Source organism: Aspergillus saccharolyticus, assembly GCF_003184585.1.
Source record: "Aspergillus saccharolyticus JOP 1030-1 unplaced genomic scaffold BP01scaffold_34, whole genome shotgun sequence".
NCBI lineage: Eukaryota > Fungi > Ascomycota > Eurotiomycetes > Eurotiales > Aspergillaceae > Aspergillus > Aspergillus saccharolyticus.
In genome coordinates, this window is record NW_020290644.1 from 281186 (window position 1) to 302567 (window position 21382).

General features: G+C 51.8%; 8 protein-coding genes and 1 non-coding gene across 9 annotated transcripts in view; 4 read left to right on the forward strand and 5 right to left on the reverse strand.

The window, feature by feature from the left end:
• Window positions 1-1978: 1978 nt before the first annotated feature.
• BP01DRAFT_417981 (zinc-binding alcohol dehydrogenase family protein) lies at window positions 1979-3031 on the reverse strand (the record flags this gene model as incomplete). The annotated part of the gene is made up of 2 exons (XM_025579288.1): window positions 1979-2835; window positions 2893-3031. The coding sequence occupies 2 exons, from the start codon at window positions 3029-3031 to the stop codon at window positions 1979-1981; spliced, it is 996 nt and encodes a 331-aa protein (XP_025428551.1).
• Window positions 3032-4332: 1301 nt separating this feature from the next.
• BP01DRAFT_346816 (putative 3-beta hydroxysteroid dehydrogenase/isomerase) lies at window positions 4333-5414 on the forward strand (the record flags this gene model as incomplete). The annotated part of the gene is made up of 2 exons (XM_025573656.1): window positions 4333-4751; window positions 4822-5414. Exons 1-2 carry the CDS (start codon window positions 4337-4339, stop codon window positions 5412-5414), a joined length of 1008 nt encoding a protein of 335 aa, XP_025428552.1. The 5' UTR covers window positions 4333-4336.
• A 1116-nt stretch (window positions 5415-6530) lies between these two features.
• BP01DRAFT_376225 (uncharacterized protein) lies at window positions 6531-9270 on the reverse strand (the record flags this gene model as incomplete). Its single annotated transcript, XM_025576939.1, has 12 exons — window positions 6531-6676; window positions 6792-7063; window positions 7110-7124; window positions 7256-7306; window positions 7481-7571; window positions 7602-7652; window positions 7701-7767; window positions 7888-7990; window positions 8039-8244; window positions 8277-8687; window positions 8732-9016; window positions 9157-9270. The coding sequence occupies 12 exons, from the start codon at window positions 9268-9270 to the stop codon at window positions 6531-6533; spliced, it is 1812 nt and encodes a 603-aa protein (XP_025428553.1).
• A 397-nt stretch (window positions 9271-9667) lies between these two features.
• BP01DRAFT_325400 (Zn(II)2Cys6 transcription factor domain-containing protein) lies at window positions 9668-10813 on the forward strand (the record flags this gene model as incomplete). The annotated part of the gene is made up of 2 exons (XM_025572860.1): window positions 9668-9841; window positions 9890-10813. Coding segments are annotated over 2 exons (1098 nt in total), but the record flags the coding sequence as incomplete, so codon positions are not given.
• Window positions 10814-11054: 241 nt separating this feature from the next.
• BP01DRAFT_303268 (putative short-chain dehydrogenase/oxidoreductase) lies at window positions 11055-11949 on the reverse strand (the record flags this gene model as incomplete). The annotated part of the gene is made up of 2 exons (XM_025572109.1): window positions 11055-11666; window positions 11752-11949. 2 exons carry the CDS (start codon window positions 11947-11949, stop codon window positions 11055-11057), a joined length of 810 nt encoding a protein of 269 aa, XP_025428555.1.
• Window positions 11950-12145: 196 nt separating this feature from the next.
• BP01DRAFT_404948 (ABC transporter family protein) lies at window positions 12146-16985 on the reverse strand. The gene is made up of 2 exons (XM_025578722.1): window positions 14208-16985; window positions 12146-14157 (listed from the first exon to the last, which is right to left on the reverse strand). Exons 1-2 carry the CDS (start codon window positions 16908-16910, stop codon window positions 12370-12372), a joined length of 4491 nt encoding a protein of 1496 aa, XP_025428556.1. The 5' UTR covers window positions 16911-16985; the 3' UTR covers window positions 12146-12369.
• A 762-nt stretch (window positions 16986-17747) lies between these two features.
• On the forward strand, window positions 17748-17833 carry BP01DRAFT_t250. The gene has a single exon. It is a non-coding gene; the product is annotated as a tRNA-Val (tRNA).
• A 452-nt stretch (window positions 17834-18285) lies between these two features.
• On the forward strand, window positions 18286-20515 carry BP01DRAFT_394229 (six-hairpin glycosidase). Its single transcript, XM_025578308.1, has one exon. It carries the CDS (start codon window positions 18337-18339, stop codon window positions 20386-20388), a length of 2052 nt encoding a protein of 683 aa, XP_025428557.1. The 5' UTR covers window positions 18286-18336; the 3' UTR covers window positions 20389-20515.
• Window positions 20516-20840: 325 nt separating this feature from the next.
• Window positions 20841-21382, reverse strand: part of BP01DRAFT_376230 (5'-methylthioadenosine/S-adenosylhomocysteine nucleosidase family protein) — a gene marked incomplete at both ends in the record, with an annotated part of 2616 nt that continues 2074 nt past the window's right edge. Inside the window, 2 exons of the mRNA XM_025576940.1 lie at window positions 20841-21181; window positions 21215-21330. Coding sequence (XP_025428558.1) covers window positions 20841-21181; window positions 21215-21330 — 457 coding nt within the window. The remainder of the gene's footprint in view (window positions 21182-21214; window positions 21331-21382) is intronic.

Consider the following 21382-nt stretch of genomic DNA (forward strand, 5'->3'; position numbering starts at 1 on the left):
GATATTATATATCCGGTACGATTAATCATGTCTATACCAACCTGACTAACTAGTTAACCAGTTAACTAACTACTTAACGTAATTCCCGGCCAAGCTGGCCACCCTCCCCCACTTAACCGAGTCAAAAATCAGTACGAAGCAAGCGGCAAAATACTCATCCTGCTTTTCATATCCAGCTGCACATCCGATATGGAACTTTAGACTGCAGTCATTTTGAAGTTCGTACGTATACCTTGGTCTTTATATTAAGTTAAGATTAGCATGCGACTAGCAAGTGGTTCTCCAATGAGAGTTTTGTATGTTGTCCAGATGATCTGGAGATGGAAGTCAAATACGTAATAATGTTTTACGCAACTTGGCAGTCAAGTCCGCTCTCACCTTTTCTGTATCATTGACACAAAGAACATAGAACATTCAATTTCCTTCCATTTCTACTCTCTAATCTTCTTCTTCACATAACAGCAAGAGTGCTTCAATATTCCATCCTGCTCTCACTCTGGACCCGATCGCTTATTGAAACGGTCAAAAAGCTCTGCCACTTTATAACTGAAACCCTCTTCTAAGATCACTCAATCAACTATGCTGTGCAAGCTAGCGGTAGCAAAGCGACTAAGGGCCGGTTTCATTATTTCATAGGCGAATGTTGAGATTTACTTAGTGTTTCGAATTCACTCATTCTACCAGTTTATAAGACTCTCCAAATATCAATGGGTGACACGATCGAATTGGGACAGCAACCTTAGTTGGACTATGTATCCAAGATGTTTCTTTTGACTATCTCAATTCGAGTCTATGACTTCGATGTATATTGAAATATTGATTGAATATATGCTACTTCTATTCTGCCGCTGCTTCCTAAATATCAAACATCGTGCATTTTTAAATTTTAGAACAGTGAGAATATTGCTTGAATTCAGGTACCATGATGCTGTTCAATGGTCATATAATCAGTCTCAACCTATCCTAATCCAGGCTCCCATCAGATAGAGAAGAGGGGCAGAAACTCTTATTCAACATACCCACTGTACTGATCCAGCCCAAGCCAGAAATCCCCGAGTGAAGAAGCAGCTGTTTGACTATCTGTTGCCCGCGCGCTCCAAACATACTACTGAGTTAAAAACCAAGCTGAAAGCATAAGTTGTCTGGGCAAGCCATACAACCGACACAAGCTCCCCTGGGCGGAGGTTTGTTCCTTTAAAGCAGTCAAGGTAGATGATTTTTATGCTAGGCAATAGTTCTTGATTGTTTGTAGCCTGGATTATAGAATTTCATAGTTAATGTCAATTGGCACCCCACAGGTTAAAGATGTAAGCCTCTGCAGAGTATTCTACCCTCCCACGACCCACCAACCACCAAGGTGGAGAGAAAGCACAGGAAGGGGCCAGTCCCACTATATAGCTCGAGGTAGGCGGTAGGACCATTGGTCAGCTCGCGAAGAAAAGGCCTTTACCTCTCCAGACCCAACCAATTGACCAGCGACAAAACAGAAATTAATAAAAGTAATCATATACCTCTCAGTCTAACAGGGATAACCTCTGCAATATAGGTAAGTGGTAGGATCTGCAATACAGACACACCTCTGTTGAAAGTGAGCTTGAAGTCGGAGTGAAAACTGACTAAGGGTTTCCAATCAGAATAGCAGCGGCCTGGATAGTGATAATGTTTTGTAGGAAGAACGTGAGGAATATGTAACCGCACACTACTAGCAAGGAGCTAATGAATGTCAGTTTGTAACTAATTTGATCGGCGACGAAGCTATTCAGAGAAGGACCGATAAAACACCTTCCCTAAAAAGGGTTTAGTCTTAAATTTACAAGCAGCTGGCGGACTGGAAAGGACACCTGTGATATAAAAAAGACTATCTGTTGGTTTATATAACGACTTCAATGCTGAACTTCAGGATTATGGGAACATAAAGGGATATAGGGTTATATAGATTCAGAATCTACTAGACTAGCAACGTACAAGCTGAATGTTTTTAGATAGGATGCTCAATCACAAACTTTTGCATGCTGGCCTTGCCGGCGGAAACATCACGCATCGCACGCATCCCATCTTCCCCACCTTTCACCACAACAACATTGGGCATACAGTAACCGTTTCCATAATTCGAAATAGCCCAGGCGGTAGCTTGGTCGATTTTGTCTTGCATAAGCTGGTCGGGGTCGTGCTTAAGCACAACCCCGTTCGGAAGTTTGAAGTCGACAGGAACGTTCCTACAAGCAAAAGTGCGACTCCAATGATTTTTCGCATCGCTTGTAGCAGGGATTGGAGAAGTGAACAAAGAAGTACTTGGGTCATCGATACAAGCCTCGCAAAGGCTGGTTGAAGAAGGCTGTCCGCGGGATACGACAGCATCCACTACTCGCACGAGTGGCTTGGTGGTGATTTTAACAAGAGCAGATCGAATATTCTGCACAACGTCGGGGTCATTATAATCGAAACACTCTGTTGCGCCAATTTCTAGAAGCCTTCCATGGTTCCTAGGGGATGCGCTTGTGAGGATCGGGTGGCATCCTGCCTTCTTAGCGAGCTGGATGATTGCACTTCCAACAGCGCTTGAACCACCCCATACCAAAAGAGGCTGTGACTCATTTTCAAAAGACAGCTGAAGCTGGTTAAAGAGAGCATCGGCAGCGGTATGAGTTACAACCATAAGGCAAGCGGCATCTTCCATAGGCATGGAAGGGGGGACGTGGTAGATAAAATGTCTAGCACAATGATAGTCCTGGTGCGCACCGTACTGCTTTGGCTTATCCATTGCAGGCGCAGCGAATCCGAGAACGCAGTCACCGGGTTGAAATTGCTCGCTTTTGTCGGAGCCTGCTTTGATGACTACTCCAGAGAAGTCATACCCGGCGACAGTATTGTTGAATCTAACACGGGCGTGACCCAGGTCGGCAGGGTTGATACCGGAGAATTGAACTTTGACCAAAACCTCAGCTGGAAGAGGCTCGTAAGATTCATTGACTGTGTCAATGTACGGCTCGCCATTATGGTCGGTAAAAATCGCTCGAGTGGCCACTTGCATCGTTTTGATAGTCCTTGAAAGAAGTTTTCTGGATTTATGGAATGAGATAACCGTAATTTTATAGCCTGTTGAATCTGGAAGGTGAGAAGAAGAGATTCGTAAGCAGCTCGGGCCTCGTGCCGCGAAAATGCCGAACTCGTTTCTTTCCTGGTCAAGAAGAGAGGTAAACTCCAACAAACCTGACTCCGCTGGACCACCGCGGAATCTCGTGGTACTCGGGTCGTGGTTCTAGCAATCCCCCCCCCAATTATAGAGTTGATGAGGGCGCCAGGTTTTCCACGGTTGAAATAACAGATGAGGTACAAATACGGGGCTAGTCTTATTTAAGCAAGGGGCGTTTTTCTAATCCTTAGGGATTCATATAGACGGCCCGCCCCAAGGGCCCACCAGACCAATGCAGTTAGTTGAATACTTGAGAGTACTTGCAATCCAACAATTGTCGGCCCGCATAAGTCCCGACAGGCGATACAACCAAGATGGGACAGTTGTCGATCTGTCGTGAATTTGCATAACTTAATGAATAAATACATGATCAACCAGCCCGAAATAGGAGCGGAAAAATCCAGCCCGTACTGTGGATCAAGATTCAGGCAATTAGCGGGTGATACTCCTAACGGAGTTCTCGTATTGCTTTCGGCTCAAACCTGGAACCTTGGGGGCGAAAACGTCATCTATTTACAGTTTGCGCAGTATACCTGTGAATCGCTGTGAGAACATCTTGTAATAGAAGATGATAGACAAATCAGGAACAATTGATTGTGCAACATGTGGAGCTTCATGGGCTATTTATTAGTCGCGTAGAGGATTTCGAATCCCTTTAGAAGTTTGTCGAGGTAATGATAGGTCTCCACCCTAATTGAGGTAGATTCAGACTCATACTGTGCGGTGCACTAACGAAGAGTGGGGACTAAACGCATAAGGCGTGGTGAATGCAGCTGCAATTGCAACTAGCATTCACCACGCCTTACTGTGGTTGACTCCGTTGATTTTGTTAGTACGGTGGAGAGGGGCAGGAATTTGAATCCTTTAAGCGGAGTGCCTCCTACCACGTACCGCCTTCTCAAATCACCATGCGAAGCTTTGAATATCAACTCTGAATGGCCCTATAAAGTATCAATAATCATATGAACGGCAGGATCCAAAGGATCAAATCGCTGCCCCTCTCCACCGTACTAACAAAATCAACGGAGTCAACCACAGTGAGTGACAAATACATGTCCACACTCTCAAATTAACTATTTATACCATGATTTTTCCTGTTTGAGGCACTCAGAGGCTGAGAATCCCAAAACTCCAGGTTTAACAATGTCCGCTCCGTTGATTTTCATAACTTGCGCTACTGGTTTTATCGGTAGCGCCACCGCCCTGGAAGCTCTCAAGGCGGGGTACCGACTTCGAATTGGCGTTCGGAAGAACTCAGATAAGCTCAAAGAGTTGCTGTCGGACTACAGTGACCAGACAGAGTTTGTCATCATCTCTAATCTCACTGACGAGGCTGTCTTTAGAGGCAAGCTCGATGGGGTGGACTATGTTCTGCATCTTGCGTCACCGGTTCCCCACGGGATAGACAAGGAAGCTTATTTCCCCCCCGCAATCAAGGGAATATTGGCCATTCTTAAAGAATCGGAGAAAGTGTCGAGTATTAAGAAGGTTGTGATCACGTCTTCAGCCGTTTCCTTGTTTCCTCTTGACGGGATACCAGAAGGTGCTGTTGTTAAAGGTGATATCCCTACACAACTCAGAGCTCCTGCGTAATACGATAACGAGACTTATACTGATACCAAATTTAGAGGCAAACGATTGGGACCTAACAGTTGATCCAAATGCAAATTTTGTCGACCCGAACGACCCTGTCACATCAGCAATGACTTTGTACCAGGTCTCCAAATTGCTTGCAGATAAGGCAGCATGGGACTTTTGGAAGACCAACAAACCGCATTACTCTTTGGTGACTCTTTATCCGGTGTACGTCTATGGGCACAACTTAATGCAAGTCTCCGCCGAAGGGATTCAAGCAGGATCTAATGGGATCTTCTGGAATACTGTGATGAAAGGAACGCCAGCTGGAGATCTCGCTATCACCGGTGTACATGTTCAAGATGTTGCTGAGGCGCATATCAAGGCATTGCAGCCAGAAATTGAGGGTGGGTCCAAGTACCTACTCGCAGGAAAGCCGACGACATGGAATGATGTGGCCCGCATTGTGAGGGAAGCCTACCCCAACATTGGTGGTAAACTCACAGAGGGCGCCCAAGGTGCTTCCGTACCTACCGATACCTCGAAGGCGGAAAATGAGCTTGGAATTAAATGGCGCTCATGGGAAGAGATTGTGCGAGACGTGATAGATCAACAGCTTGCCTTCCTTCAAAGTTTAACTATGTGAATTCCTCATGTCATCTGAAATGAATCTTGTATTTTTTTTCTCGTGTCAGTTAGTACCGAGACCCAGTCTCGGTTAATTGGAACTTGGCCCAGGCATCAGCTAAATTTCCTACTATGTCAGTATGGCCAATTGATAGAAAGACACAATCATAATTGAGTATCGAGATTCTATAGTTTTCGAGGTACTCACTATATATCCTCGCCTATCTGTATGATCTAGCAGGGATCCATGAGGGATTATCGAAGATGTGAGGTTAAACATACCACCTTTAGATAGGACATATGTAAAGGATAACTGAACCAATTTAGTGGAGGAAATCAACCCCGACGCTTTGGTATTTGACCTTCTAATCTAGAGTCAAATGACTGATCTTGGACCTTGTGGGGGTTTCAAGTATGTCTCGATATCTGGAAGATTCCGGGAGATATGAAACTTTATTTATAGGTATGATGCCTATGAAAATGCTTTTAGATATGCAGGGTTCAGAGTTATAATATCTGCTTCTACTTGTAATACCTACATGTATCTATATATTTCCGAGACTTAGAAGCTGTTGTGGCTTCTACAGCTAGAGTCTGTATTAATATGGTAAATAAGTTCAATATTAACTTTTCTTACTTTTCTAGAGGTCTAGTAGGGATGTCTTGTAGGTTGATGATATTTATTATGGTTATAACTGAAAGACTAAACCTCAAAGCGAGTGAATAATCTCACTATATTGCTTGAAGATGTACGAATCTGAAAAAGAACGTTAAGCCGCCACTACATGTCAAGAAGAGGTGGTATCGGATCGTCAGTAGAACTTACTCCGGGGGCATGATGGGGACCATGAGGAGACCTGAATCTACATAGACACTCTATAAATGCACAATGTGTGATTTTATGAAAGACCACCTGGGCAACACTCGATGCTTTTGCGTACACGCGGAGGACAAAATCATAATCGATGGCCATTATTTTTGTGAGTGCAAGATAGAGACCGACAAGACCGTGCTATGGCTCTCCGCACTTCAACTGTTCAGTGTGCTTCTTGACTGAAACAGAAAGGTATGCGCACGAAATGGATCGGCATGAAGGCTATAATGTAGGGTCCATGAGCGGATTCGGATGTCGCAATCAAACATTCTCATGGTCGTCGTGGGGAAGCATATACATCTCCCCCACTCTCTCCTTGACCACAAAAACCAACTTATCAAAAGTTACCAGCAATTCCACATAGCAATAGAACGCGACACAATACCGCCGATAGTTCTCGTCTCGAACTATGATTTTCAATAAAGTGAAATCCAGTTGATGATTTTTCCCAATAATTATTGCACCGATTGAGCAAAGGAGCAGGCAAGACTTGTGGGAGTGGAGTTTCAGTATGAAGTGCACATTGAATGACAGTGATGACTACCATGATATCGTCGATGTCTCGTTGGTCGAGCATGCCGACAGATTTCGCCCACTTTTCTTGGAAGTCAAGCGGCGAAGTGGATGAGAGAGATAATAGACGACTCAGTGCCTGGTTCAGCTCTCGGGACAGCCCTGCAACGGAAGCGAGCGATTTGCTATCGAAATCGGAACTTGAGAATTCTAGATTCAGTAACGCAATAGGTCCGATTAAGGCACCCATTTCTTCTGCAATTCGTTTAATTAACTGCCGACTGCCGTCCAAATGACAAGCTCGCTTTATTTAGAGGACACCCCTACTGAGAAAGAATTAGACTGTATTACTTTCCTAGTCCTTGCATGGCGTTCCAAATTGATTTACAGACATATCGAATAGCCTGTGGGGTCGTGGGGAAATTTGCACGATCAAGGCGGCAGTAAATCCAACGATGACTCAAACAAGTCACCTCCAGAAGACTGAATACCCAGAACCGGGATTTTCATAGCTGGAAATGTGCCTAAAAGCGATTAATATTTTAGTCAACAAGCTTTTGTTATGCACTTGACCGATGGGGCGCGTGGACAACTGGTGACTTATGTGTCATTAGCTATAACCAACCACAAGGTGGCAAGTCGCAGCAGCGATTGCGATTGCCTGGAATTACTAGAATGGGAGGGAAAGCCGGTTAAACATCAGAATAATAACAACCACGGCCATAATTGCTCCTAATTCATGAGGATTCCCGGAACCATGTCCCGAGCCTATGTACCAGGCAACCAGGCCTAAAAGGCCTCCAACAACCATTGAACGACAGATAATTGAAAATACGAAGTCAGACATGTAGACAATCAACGTCGTCTGAGCTGTGATCAGAGCTCAAAGTCCCTTTTCGCGGAAGTAGAATCCAGCACTTGAAGGTATGACTGCTGGCACACCATGAGCAATGGTTACTGCGACCATCCCTAGGGCGAAAAGCCCCTCTGAGTTGGTAAGCCAATAGTAGGTGCTCAAAATCAAACGCCCTTATGCACTCCGTTTTCGAATGCTAGCCCGCTGCATCCCTGGTAGAATGTTATCTTGGTCATTAGAAAGCTTGACTTGCTTGGTGTCTGGATCGCTGGGGGAAAACTGATCTGGAACAGAATCATCGCTCCGCGATGCCCAGGAAATGATTAATCGGATGCCTCGAGGTAGCCGATTCCTGTTTTGAGTCCGTGTTTCACATAAAGCAAAAACATGACTCATTAACGCTATCATTGCGTCGACCAGTGTGAGAACTTCTTCTTTGAAAACCATGCCGATCATCAAGCCTTGCAGCGGGTGAGGCGTTTTCAGATAAAATGCTCGAGTGAAGTTACCTTCATCGTCGAAGGAACTAGGGTATGTATCTAACAGTCGTTCTGTTAATTGAGATGCAGAAGCGGCTCGTGCTCGCTGTAAATTCTCCAGGGCAGCCTGCCCACGTGAAATCATCGCGTTATAGTCACCGTCGGATATTTCCCAAGCCATCTTGTAGAATTAATCGCATGGAAGCATTCCGAGATCATAGATAAAGCCCCTTGGCATGCAGGCAGTGTTTCAGAAGAGGAATCTTTCAGCGCCTGCATATTTTCCTCGACGAGCGGATAACCCTCATAAGACAGATTTTGAAAGACTTTGTCGAGCTTGGATCCTTGACATGAGTGAGAGCCATTGTTACCGACCGTGGGCTTTACTGACTCTTTTGGTATCTCCTTCATAGTCTCATGCTGCTGTAGGTAGCCAATATGAAAGTCCAGCAAGGATGACCCTGCAAATATCACTTTTTGAATGGGGTCTCTCAAGCTGACCACATCCTCCGCACTCCACCGGCCGCGAGAAAAGTCGATAGGGAGGAATACCCGAGCCGGTTTAATTGACTTGAAGATGCTAACCAGAACAGTCTCTTATTCCCTGCAAGAACTTCAGATTCAAGCTGCTCGGTCCTTGTTGTAAAGCAGTAATCGAAAAAAACGATTAGATTCTCCATCAGATCGACTGTTCCTCGCAGACTTGCTAGAACTGTATAGGATGCTGATTTGGGAAGAACAAAAGAGAGCAAGTTGACCCCAGACCTATGGCAATTGCAGCTGGTTTCAGGAGGGTAGAAAGTAGGGACAAGGGGACCGATAGTGAGAAACAAATCGAGTATAATGGTTCCGAAAATCTGAAGCAAAGTGAACTTTGTTTTTTCGACACGAAGACAAGCCTAAGAGCAGGATTAGCGGACAGAAATAACGTTGATCTCTGTGGCTTATGACCAAGGCGTAGATAAATAGGCAAATGAAGACAAAGTAAATCACAGACGATCGCGTGTCAAGTATGTGGCCTGTAATTATCAGAATCAACCTCTGCGGTCATAGATTCTCCTGAAGTTTGGGTGAGAATAGCAGCTTGCTGTTCAAGAGCTAATATTCTTGCTGCAGTTTCAACAGCAGGTCGCGCAGCATTAGACGCTTTCATGGTGATCAGTTGGTGCCTGAAGCTGAGCTCTATATCAGGGCCTTGATCCCATAACATTATGCTTCTCCCATACTTCGGACTGCTTAGGGAGCAAAAAGCAGCACCAAGTTCACCTAAAGCGAGAAGAGAAAGTCGTTTGATCTCCGCAGCAATCCAGTTCAATAGTTAATTACGAGTATCTAGTCAGGTAGAGTCAGACAGACTAAATAAATCGTCAGGCAATGTCAAAAGAGGCAACCTCGGCCGAAACAGCACGTGACTCGGGGATTGCGTTTTATCTGCGACTCCCGTTCGGCTTCGACCGACTCACCCACCACTGCATCTTCATCGCACTAGCCTCTTATCACTCACCGTCTCGGGATTTCATTCAATTATTCGTTTGTTCCATCGATTAACAATGGTTGTCGAAGCCCCTAAGCCGCCCACGCTACGCCGCTCCTGCCAAGCCTGCGCCCGCGGCAAACGGCGCTGCGATCAGCGCTGGCCACGCTGTGGCCGTTGCCAAACCCGCCGCATCGAGTGCGAATACATCAACGTGCCATTGCCTGTCAGCACATCCATCGGCCCGAATGTCAGTCTCACCAAAGCCCGGAGCATAGTGCACGTCACCACCCTGCAGACGATGACCACCACAACACCAACACCAGCCAACACTTCCCGACCCCGAAAACCCGGCCGGTCCAACACCATCACCACCCGCACCGCGACCCTCAGCCTCCCCTCACACCTTCCCCCCCTGGAGATCACCAAAGGCTACTCCCCCACCGTGATTTCCTTCCTCTGCGCCGGCATGCGCCAATACCCACTAACCTTCGCCTCCTCCCTGAAAACACACTTCATCCACCCGGACCTCTGGCCCTCCCCCACCACCCCACCCGCACCCCTCCGCGACATCCTGACCCTCTGCAAGCACTACACTTCCCCCTTATCATCCGCATCACACCGTGATCCGCACAGCCTGCACCTCCTCCTCCACCAGAAATCCCGCATCCTCCACCGCCATATCACCCGCGCCTCCACCTTCCCCGACCTCCTCGCCAGCGCGCAAGCCCTCCTCCTGCTTCAATGCATCCTCCTCCTCGCCCCCGACCACGCCGACCAACAAACCCAAGCGTACCAAGAATCCATCAGCGACATGCTGATGAGCCTTGGCCACCGACTGTGGACGCAGGCTCCCGTGCAACTGCCCCGCACGCTCAGCCCGCGCCAGGCGTGGCTGTTCGCCGAGAGCGTGCGGCGCACGATCATCGTGGGGTTCATGCTGCGGAGCGTGTACTCGCTGCACACGCGGAATTACTCGGCGCGGACCCCATTTGTGGATGCGTTGCCGTTCGATGTGCGGACGGGGCTGTGGGATGCGGAGGGAGGGGAGGGGCCCGAGGCGTTGGGTGCGGAGCGGGAAGGGGTGTGGGAGTCTAGTGAGGGGGCGCTGGTCTCTTTGCATGGGTATTCGGGGATGTTGGAGCAGGGACAGGTGCATTCAATGGGGGCGTTTGCGGGTCTGATTCTCGCGGCGTGTAGGGGGAAGCAGATCGCGGACGTGGCGGTGTTTCCTGCTCCGGCGCCGGCGCCGGGATTGCTGGTGGGGGCGTAAGGTGGGGTGGGAGGGCACATGTACAGTACTACGGAATTCAGGGGACTGGGGGGGAATAGGGAGGGTACAGGTTGAGGAGGGGCTTGTTGTAGAAGGGGTAAGGATTATTTATTCCATGTCTATGCTGTTATATGATTACTATAGGCAGAAGCGAACCGCCCGTTTTTCTCATGAACTTTTGTCCTCTAATCTACTCCCGCAGGAACTGCTTCAACATTCCCGCCAACATCTCCGTCATGCCCTGATACAGCGTTTGACGCTTGACCTCGAACGCCTCGAAGATCTCCTGCGCCGAGCCAACGGGAATCTGGTCCTCGCCGCCCACCAACCGCGCGTACACCTCGTCGACAAACTCCTGCAGCGGCATGCCAATCAGGTGGCCGTCCTTCAGGTCGGGCTGGTGCTTCGCGTCGTGCAGCTCCGTCTGCACCGCGGGCGGGTAGATCTCCAGCACCTGGACGTTGCCCTTGCCGTCGCGGAGCTGCGTGCGCAGCGCCAGGATGAAGTGGTGCAGCGCCGCCTTGGAGGCGCCGTAGTTGGGGCACCGCATCATGGGCACCAAGGCCATCTGGGAGGTCGTGTACACCAGCGCGGTCCGCTGGGGCAGCTGCTGCAGGTGCGGGAGGAAGGCCTTGGTGAGGCGCACCGCCGAGGTGTAGTTGGTGATCAGCTCCTGGTCGAAGATGTCGAGGTCGACGGTCTCCGGCCGGGCGAAGTCGAAGGGCCGCTGGATGCCCGAGTTGATGAAGACGCAGTCAAGGTCGGGGTGGGCGGAGGTGATGGTGGATGCGAACTCGGGAATCTGTTTTGGAGGACATCTCCCAGATTAGTGATCTGCTGGGGCTCAAGAAACATGCGGGTCGGGGTGGGCAAGAGGGTGGAATCACCTTCTCAAGCTGCATCACGTCGAAGACAGCCGAGTCGACCATCTCGCTGCCGTGCTGGGCGACGAACTCCTCCAGGTTCTCCTTGCGACGGCCGGCAACGACCACGCGGGTGCCATTCTGGACCAGCTTGGTGGCCAGGGACTTGCCGATGCCGGAGGTGGCGCCAATGATGAGGACCTTCTTGTAGGGGAACGACATTGCGTGAAGATAGACTGAAAGATTGAATATGCGAAGTAGTAGTAATAGTAGTAGTGATGGTGGTAGTGTTTGTACCACTTCTCCGAGCAAAGCAATTTTCCGGAGCGGCTGCAGCCGGGTATTTAAGGGTTGAGGGCTGGCGGAGATATGATGGCGTAACAGAGCGGCAACGGAGACTAAGCCTGAACCGGTCGGACCCCCAGCCAAGACATCCGCGCGGAGACTAAACCCAGTCGGGAAATGTCTGAGATCCGGTGCTGGCTCGGTTCGCTCATTGATTTGTAACTGTCGATGTATGTGGTTTATGACATCGTGTCGCTGGCACCGTGCATGAATACTCCTCGACTGGACGAGAATGTTCTAGACTCCGCTCAGTCTCTGACCTGATTGAGCGCTGATGCCCTGAACAGCATTCACCCGTCAATCACCCTGAGCGATCATCCTCATCAACTCCTCCCTGTCGATACTACTCTCCACCAATCCCCGAAACACCCCCTCTGCATTAGCTATCAACTCCCGCGGCGGCCCATACTCAACAACCCGGCCGGCGTCCAGTACCAAGACTCGATCAAAGTCGACGATCGTGCGTAAACGATGGGCAATGACCAGCAACGAGGAATAATTCCGCCCAAACTCGGCTCGGATGGAGGCCTGTATCACCGCGTCGGTGGTCTTGTCAATTGCCGAGGTCGCCTCATCGAGCACTAGGATCTTCGGGCGCCGCAAGATCGCCCGCGCTAGGCAGAGGCATTGTCGTTGACCCTGTGAGAAGTTGCTACCACGTTCAGACACCTTGGTGTTGAGCACGTTCCGGGAGAGATGAGACTGCGGTTCGAGGGATCCTAGAAGAATATCGCTCTCGCTGTCGATGAAGCTGGAATCGGCCTCGGCTGTGGAGGCAGTTGTGGGGATCATCGTATCCGGAACTGTCCAGTGCACACGCTGTAGGGCGGTGACTATTTCACGGTTGGAGTATTCGTTGAACGGATCAAGGTTCGTTCGGATGGTTCCGGAGAAGAGGATTGGATCTTGGGCGACTATCGCTAGACGCGAGCGGAGGTCGTGCAAGGGGACCGTCCCGATATCGACGCCGTCGATGCGGATGCTGCCCTCTTGGGCTTCGAGAAACCGGAACAAGGCCATCGCCAGTGAGGACTTGCCGGCTCCTGTTCGGCCGACAATTCCTACGCGGGTATTGGCAGGGATGGAGAAGGTGAGGTTTGAGAGGACGGGTGGTAGTTCTAATGAGTAGCAGACCGTCAGATTGGACACGTCCAATCGACCCTCTGTGGGCCAGGACGCTGCCGCTGGAGGTGGGCTATTGTATTCCTCCTTCGGAGTGTTCAGCAACGTCGCGACTCGTTCAACACTATTCAGGGAGATTTCGAGGTTGGCATACTGCCGGATGGCTTGCGACATGATTGTGCTGTATCTCATGATAAAGGTCATCGCAAATCCCGCCGTCGACGCGGTGACCCCGTTGGTGCGGAGAACTAGGGCTGCGCCAACGGTGGTGAAGATGGCTCCAATTGTACTGGCTCGCATAGATATCCAACGGGTGAGCAACCACAGGTTCCAAGACGCGCGGCAGTGTCGATCAATATACGTCTGCATCTCTTCGCGGTAGGCAGCTTGCTGGCGGTAGGCGCGGATGGTCCTGATACCATCTACTGTTGCGCACAAATGGTTGAGGATTGGGCTCCGCATGCGGCTTTCCAGCTCTTTGACAGCGCGGATCTTCCTAATAAATTGCCGCCCATAGTAAACAGCCAGAGCAAGTGAGCAAAGTGCGAGGATATTGAGCCGGAAAGTAACAATCGACGCGGCCAAGACAATAACAAGAAGATCGACAACAAGCCCGAGTGCATAATTGAGATCATAGCCCAGTCGTGAGTCGATGAGGCTAAAATCGGTGGAGAAGTTGTTGAGAACATTCCCAGCAGGAATCCTCTCGAGCCATTGAAGAGGTGCTCGAAGAATTGAATCGAGGAACTGTTGGAAGAGTCGTCGAGACATCTGAAGCGTGATGCGGATCGCTAAGAAGCTCCGAGCCACTGTGACCACAGACGAGATAATCGCGAGAGCCAAGTAGATCGAGAGAAACCACTTCACATCACTCGTCACTGGTGTTGAATCGCTCGGCAAGGAAGTCTCGGTCTTCTCCGAATCTGGACTGCTATGGTTACTCCAGACCATCATCCAGAGGCCCTATCCATGTTAGTCACGATCGAAACCCGAACAAGACAGATCTAACTCACTCGTCCAACGCTGAGCCCGCTATAAGTCAGATACAGTCCCAGGAGAATCATGCAGGGATACCGAGCCCCGGATAGCTCAAGTATCCTCTGGCGAATGCGCCATTTGCTGGTTTGCGCGAGTTCACTATGGCTCGCGGATTCCGGCACCCGCTGGTCTGGCTCTAGCGCTGGGTCCAGAACACTACCTCCCCACAACGCTTGGTCTCCATGAAAGCCCTCGAGATCTTGGATATCTTGCTTGTGATCTTGATTTGTGAGTGCCTGAATTGCCCTCCGAGGCATATCGTTGAATATACCCATCTCTTTCAGGTTCTTCCGAGGCCCAGCATACCGTAGCCCCGTTCCATCTAGAGCGACAACATACTCTGCACCTGGAAGACATAGCTCCAGATGGTATGTCGCGAGTATCCGTGTGCGCCCAGTAGCAAGGCTTCCCGTGAGCGCGTTTTCGTACACATGCTGCGCGGTATGGGAGTCAATCGAGCTAAAAATGTCATCAAGGACCAGAATCTCGGCGGTCGAATAGAGCGCGCGGGCGAGGGAGATTCGCCACAACTGTCCCCCACTCAGATGACTTCCTTGCGGGCCCATCTCAGTCTTGTCCTTCATTTCCAGCAGCTCCAAGTCGCGATCTAAAGCGCACGCTGAAATCACACGCTGATACCGATCCTGGTTGAAGGGGCTGCCGAAGAGGATGTTGTCTCGAACAGTACCATTGCGGATGCACGGCTGCTGAGCGACGTAGGCTACAGTCGATGACAGGGGCCTTCGCAGCTCGCCAGAAAGGAACTCACATTCGCCCAACACGGCAGCAAGGATGAGACTCTTACCAGAGCCTGACGGACCAGTCACCACGCTCAATGCGCCCGACGGGAAGAGAAGCGTGAGGTCCGGCAGCTGAAAGTCTCCGTGACGGTGCCAGTTGGTCCAGGAGAGCGTGGCCTGGTCAAAAACCACGTCTTCTGCAGGCTCAAACTGAGACGACTGGTCAGGAGACCGTAAAAATCGTTCGATCCGCCGAAGGCTTACTTGCGCGCTGGTTGCGTTCAGCAGGATCTGCGGAAGAATAGCAAGAGGGGTAGTTAATGCACTTAGAAGAGAGATTGATGTGAAAGCAATGGAAGCTGGCATTCCTTCATGAGTGATTGCGTATGTGCCCAAACACGCGGCAGACACGAGAACAGGAGCGATATTGTAAGTGACAAACATCAGGAGCTCCCAGATGAAGACCTGCCATTGGCTTTCGAGTTCCTTGTTGCGCAAGCTGTTGATGCTCCCCTGCCACAGATCTTCCAATGCAGACATTTTGACCTGCAGAATGCCTTGCAGAACCTCAAGTATTGCTGCCATTTTTTTATCGCGTGCCCTGAGTAGATCTTTCTGTGTGTCCGCATACCTGCGTACGGCGTAAATATTTCCCGTGGTGACAAGGAGAAAAACCACGGCACCTGCGGCCAGACTTCGCAGCCCCAGTAGCCGACCAATTGCGATAGCTGCAATTGATATTTTAAGCGGCGCTTCGACGAGCATGAAGCTGAGGGCAGAAAAGTCGGCTACTCTTTTCGCATCCACAGCGACGAGATTGGTCGTGCTTTGCTCGATGTGGTCATTAGTCATGTCGCCCGGTGCGTTCCCAGCAGGCTTTCCGGTCAGCGTCTTGTCGTATATCGCTGCTGATAGTTGTTCCTGGAGCCGCACCGCGACCCGGTTGGAGGAGTGGTAATAATTCCAGTTCTCAAGCAGAGCGGATAGAATGAGTGAGCCTCCGAGTCCGAGAATGGGTAACCACAACCATGCGTCGCTTGGGTCGTTCTCCAGTCGCTGTAGGATGTCAAGGATCACAAATTGAGGAGCAAAGGCGACTGCCGCGTTCGTGACTGTGAGGCAAAGCTGGAAAAGGAAGGCTGTTCGATGACAGAGAATGAGTACTTTCCATAGGCTCGTACCAGAGGGACACCTCGCGCAAGCCTCGCGCATCCGATCGGAAAGGGTGGAGGCTCGGTTCGAATATTCCAGTTCTGCGACATGGTGGACCTCCAGATGGTTTTGTTGACCAGCAGGGAGTGAAATATCGAGCCAGCCGAATGATAGTCTACGGAGGAAGGATGTCGATGACTTGCGATCCACCAGGGTCTCGTTGTGGTAGACATCGGGACGACGCGGGATGGAGATGGCGGCGATGCCAGCCAGAAATGCAGCGCATCCTTGCGCCAGCAAGAAGAACCATTGTCCAGCAGAGGTGGCAAGCGTGTCGTGATAGCGGTATCCCTCACTCACGAGCATCAGCAGCATGGCAAGACAACTCACACCAGCCCAGCAGCCGTGCGTAAACCGAGCGATGCATTCCTTGTCCACTGTCAGGATTGAGGTGGTGACTACCAAGATTGCCCATGCCGCCACTCGCAGCCATTGTGTCCAGATGAATGTTGAGTCGGCCGTCACAGCGCGGACAACGAGCTCGGCCACCGACAAACAGACCCCGGTGCTCGTGCCAATGAAGAGAAGCGCACAGGGGATCTTGTCAGAGAAGCGCCGTATGGACTCCGGAGTAGCGATGCCATCTTGATCTTGATAGCTGCTTTGCGTCTGCGTCTGGTCTTCGGCGGGATGTTGTCGGTGTCGGAGAGCGAGAGAGACGGCAGCGCGTCCGCCGATGAGCGCCGAAAGGCCGAAGCCGATCACGTGCAGCGCGAGCATCGCCATTTGGTGGGTTCAGTGCGAGAGAGCATGCTGGCTGCTGCATTTCAATACATTTCTGATGTGGTCACTCACTTAAAGGACCACCCAACCCGATCAGGCTGCCAGATTCTGTTTATATCAGAGAAAACTCAGGAGAGGCTGACGTACTCACTTGCACTGGCTGCCTCCACTCCTCGGCCGACATGCCCCGAATCGGTTAGTCTGAGAATCGTCCATCGCCATCCACCCTCCTATTCGGTTCGCGGAGGTCTACCATTGCGCGTTGATGATGAGGGCAGACCGTGGATCTTATCTGATGGTTATGATCACTCGGTTTCTCCGTCATAACCTCGATATTCGGCCTTGGTTACTTTCTCGGGCGGTTTGCATAGTAGAGTGTGCGCAGCGGACTCGGCAGACAGTCTAAACTGCTACGGTTCGAAGATCGGTCAGCTTTTCAGCTGTTGAGCAGCTGCTCGACATTTAAGAAGGATTTCAATGTTCGATGCGCTGACACTGACATGTTCCCACCGTTCAAATCCCCTTTGTTGTCTGCCAGGGTGAATTGTAGCTGTCATTCAAGTTTGCAGTTCCGCTGGCCTTCACATCAGCGCTCACATCATATATATCCTAGTAGTTGAATGTGATACTCTAGTCTGGATAAAGACGCACTTTCGTCTCGATGATCCGTAGTTCATAGCATATATTATATTTGAGGAGCCAACAATGTTATCTAGAGGAGAGAATATCCGAGATAACTTGTTGTATGGAATATTCTATTCGAACAGGTTGGAGGGATGGTCAAGAAAAGTCATTGAACTTAGATATGGATCAACGCACCAGCAGACCAACAACAATAACAGTCACGTGGTCTAATGGTTATGATTTCTCGTTCACATCAGCTGAACGATCCGAGAAGGTTCCCGGTTCGATCCCGGGCGTGACTATCTTTATTTTTCCCCTTGACTTCCCCCTCCCTCCTCTTCTCTTCCTCCCACCATTATGGTTCAACACTCAGTCCTCATTATTGATTGACCGACCTTTGATCAATGTATACGACGATGCAATCATAGCCCACTTCATACATTCTCCCATCCACCGCCCATCACCACCTGTGGCCTGATTCGGGATATCTCCCCCTTCCCCTGCCAAGCGTCATCTTCAACACTTTCAGGATTGGCCCGCTTTCCCCGCACACTAGACGGTTAAATGCTCTTGTTTTCAGCCATGGTCATCCTGCAATCCGCGGGTTCCTGATGACACCCCCATTTGCTCCAATCAGGAAATTCTCCGGGGTGCTTTAGCCTGCATGACTCTCTCTCCACCGGAGGATTGATGCACGCCCCCCCAGGGGGGGGGGGGGGGGGGACACCCGTTCCTGCGGAGTGGCATTTATAGCCCGAGACTGAACTCCTCATCCGGCCAGGTCAGAGATGCAGCATTCACCGATATGTTGAACCTCAACAAGGCCCTTTCCTTCGCGTTGGCCGCTGGCCTCGTGCGGGCCACCGCACTAAACGTCAACACTACCACCACCAAGTACTTTGGTAACGACGCCCCCTGGTACCAGGACCGCATCCCTCTCTTTGAGACCGACCAGTCCGTGCTCCAGGACGTTTACTATTACCGCTGGGGGGTCTTCCGCGCCCACCAGCGCGATCTCGGCGCCGAAGGCTATCTGACGACCGAGTTCCTCAACGACGTGAGTTGGCAGGAGAGCCCGTGGGCACTGCTGATCGATGCCTCCAATTTTCACCTGCGCGAGGGCCGCTGGTCGCGCGACCGGCGCTTTACCAGCGACTATGGCAACTTCCTCTTCGGCCCCAACGGCATCAAGAACCAGTTCTCCGAGTCCCTCGCCGACGGGGTGTGGCAGGTCTACCTGGTGGACGGGGTCGCCGACGACGCCACAGCCCACCTCTCGGCCATGCAGGACTTCTTCCAGAGCTGGAACTCAACCACCCTTGGCGTCGGCGGCTACGACTCGTCCAAGGGCCTGTACTGGATCCAACCGTTGACCGACGCCACCGAGTACACCATCGCCAGCATCGACGCGACCAACGGCACCGACGGGTTCACGGGGGGTTACGCCTTCCGGCCCAGCATCAACAGCTACCAGTTTGCCAACGCGCGCGCGATCGCCCAGCTGGCCACGCTGACCGGCGACACCGCCGTGGCCGACCAGTACACCGCCTACGCCGACACGCTGCAGCGCCTCGTGCAGGCCGACCTCTGGAACAGCACGTTCGCCCACTTCATCGACCGCTACGAGGTGAACAACGAGTACGTCACCTACTGGGACTTCATCCGCGGCCGCGAGCTGGTCGGCTATGTGCCCTGGGCGCACGACTTGCCCGCCGACAACGCCACCTACGCGGCCGCCTGGAGCCACGTGCTGGACTCGGACCTGCTGGCCGGGACGCACGGCCTGCGCACCAACGAGCCCAGCTACCAGTACTACATGGTGCAGTACCGCTACGACGGCACCCAGCCGGAGTGCCAGTGGAACGGGCCGGCCTGGCCCTACCAGACAACGCAGGTGCTCACCGGGCTGGCCAACCTCCTCGACCACTACCCCACCACCGCCGCCACGGGGATCATCGACCAAGCCGACTACACGCAGCTCCTGCTGCAGTACGCCCGGCTGCACTACAACCCAGCCCGCGGCGGCATCCTCGACCTGGAAGAGGACTACTACGCGGACACCGGCAGTCCGATCGTCGGGCTGACGCGCTCGCCGCACTACTTCCACTCCGGGTTCGTCGACGTGATCCTGTCGGGCTTCGTGGGGATCCGGCCGCGCGCGGACGACGTCCTGGAGGTCAACCCACAGGCCGACGCATCCGCGGTCTCGTACTTCCGGGCCGAGCGCATCCTGTACCACGGCCACGAGGTCGCCGTGCAATGGGACGCGACCGGCAGCCACTACGGCCAGGCCGGCCTGCACGTCGAGGTCGACGGCCAGACGGTCGCCAGCGCGGCGACGCTGACCCGGCTGACGGCCAACATCACCCGCGTCGCGCCGCCGACCGTTGACCGGCCCATCGCCGTCTCGGTGCAGCTGGGGACCACCACGGAGTACCCGGCGGGCAGCGTCTCGGTCGCCGGGGCGGACGCCGACGAGGTCCACGCCGCCATCGACGGGCGCGTCTTCTTCTACCCGCAGACCGAGGTGGCCAACGGATGGGATAGTCCGGCCGGCAACGGCACGGAGATCTGGTTCCAGATCGACTTTGGCAGCGCGACGCAGACCGGCCGCGCGGAGATCGCCTTCTTCGCGAACGCCACGCAAGGGTACGCGGTGCCCACCTCGTACCGGGTGGAGCAGTTGACCGGGGCGGCGTGGACGGCAGTGTCCAATGCGACGTATGCCAAGCCAGTGGCTAATGGAATTACGGATGTTGCGTGGCAGACGGTGCAGACCAGCAAGGTCAGACTGGTATTTACGCCCGCGGCCGGGGAGCAGGTGCGGTTGGTGGAGTGGAAGGTTTTCAGCAGTTGATGGGTGGATTGTGGTTGTCATCCAGTTATACTTGTTTTGTGTTTCTGCTGCTTGGACTTCTTTTGCAAAGATCTCGAATCCTTTCCCTGTATGATTTATGTCAATCGTGTCGAATATTATATTCTTTGATGGACTCAATTCCCCCCTCCCCCGGACCCTCCGTATTCATTTCACCGCTGCGCCCAATCCTCCATTGCGATCGATCCCCCTTTTCATCCGCCGTCCTAGATTGTTGCTCATTCCAAGTTACAGTGGTTTGTGAGTCAAGTGCGACGGACGAATCAACCTGGAAAGGCATTCTCAAAGCATTGATTGCATTGCATGAATATTCTTCTAGATACCTACAACGACATTATACATTAATCATTATGAAGATGGCGGAGATAGAACCGCACACGACAGTGGCCTGTGGTCGAATTTGACAATATTCATCCTACCTTCAAGAGGACTTATCAATCAATGGCTCTGCTCACACTCCCCCCCCCCACAGGCGACCGAGAACGAACGCCCATATTATGCTCATGCTTCTGGAAGATCGATATTGTGTCTTTCACACCTCGGAAACTGGTATTATCGACGCCTTGCTCGGGTTGCACCGGCCTTTCAATAGACCCTGGGGTCTCAGCCTGTGGGCTTTCGGACGCTGGAACCGGTCGAGAAGGCCGAGGTGCCCCCTTCGTCTGAGTGAGAGGAGGGGCTAGGGAATCCTGTAGGAATAAGCCGTTGGGGTACTTGCTCGATTTTCCTGGTCGCACAGAAGCAGCGTCCGTCGGCAATGGTATCTCCTGGGATACTGCTTGCTTGGTTGTCGGTAACGCCGGGCTACTGGCAAATTTGGCTGATGGGTGAAGAGAAGGTCTTCTACTTTGCAACAAATTTGTGACGCCTCGGGAAGAGGGAGGAAGAGGAGGTCTTGTTGGTGGAGGAGGAGGAGGACCTTTTCTGGATAGTGGTGGTGGAGGAGGAGGTGCAGAGGACGGAGGAGGAAGTGGAG

Coding starts and splice junctions, on each gene's coding strand:
- BP01DRAFT_404948 (XM_025578722.1), bottom strand. CDS start 16,910: ATGGCGATGCTCGCGCTGCACGTGATCGGCTTCGGCCTTTCGGCGCTC. Junction 14,158..14,207: donor GCGGGCTCAGCGTTGGACGA/GTGAGTTAGATC, acceptor TAACATGGATAG/GGCCTCTGGATGATGGTCTG.
- BP01DRAFT_394229 (XM_025578308.1), top strand. CDS start 18,337: ATGTTGAACCTCAACAAGGCCCTTTCCTTCGCGTTGGCCGCTGGCCTC.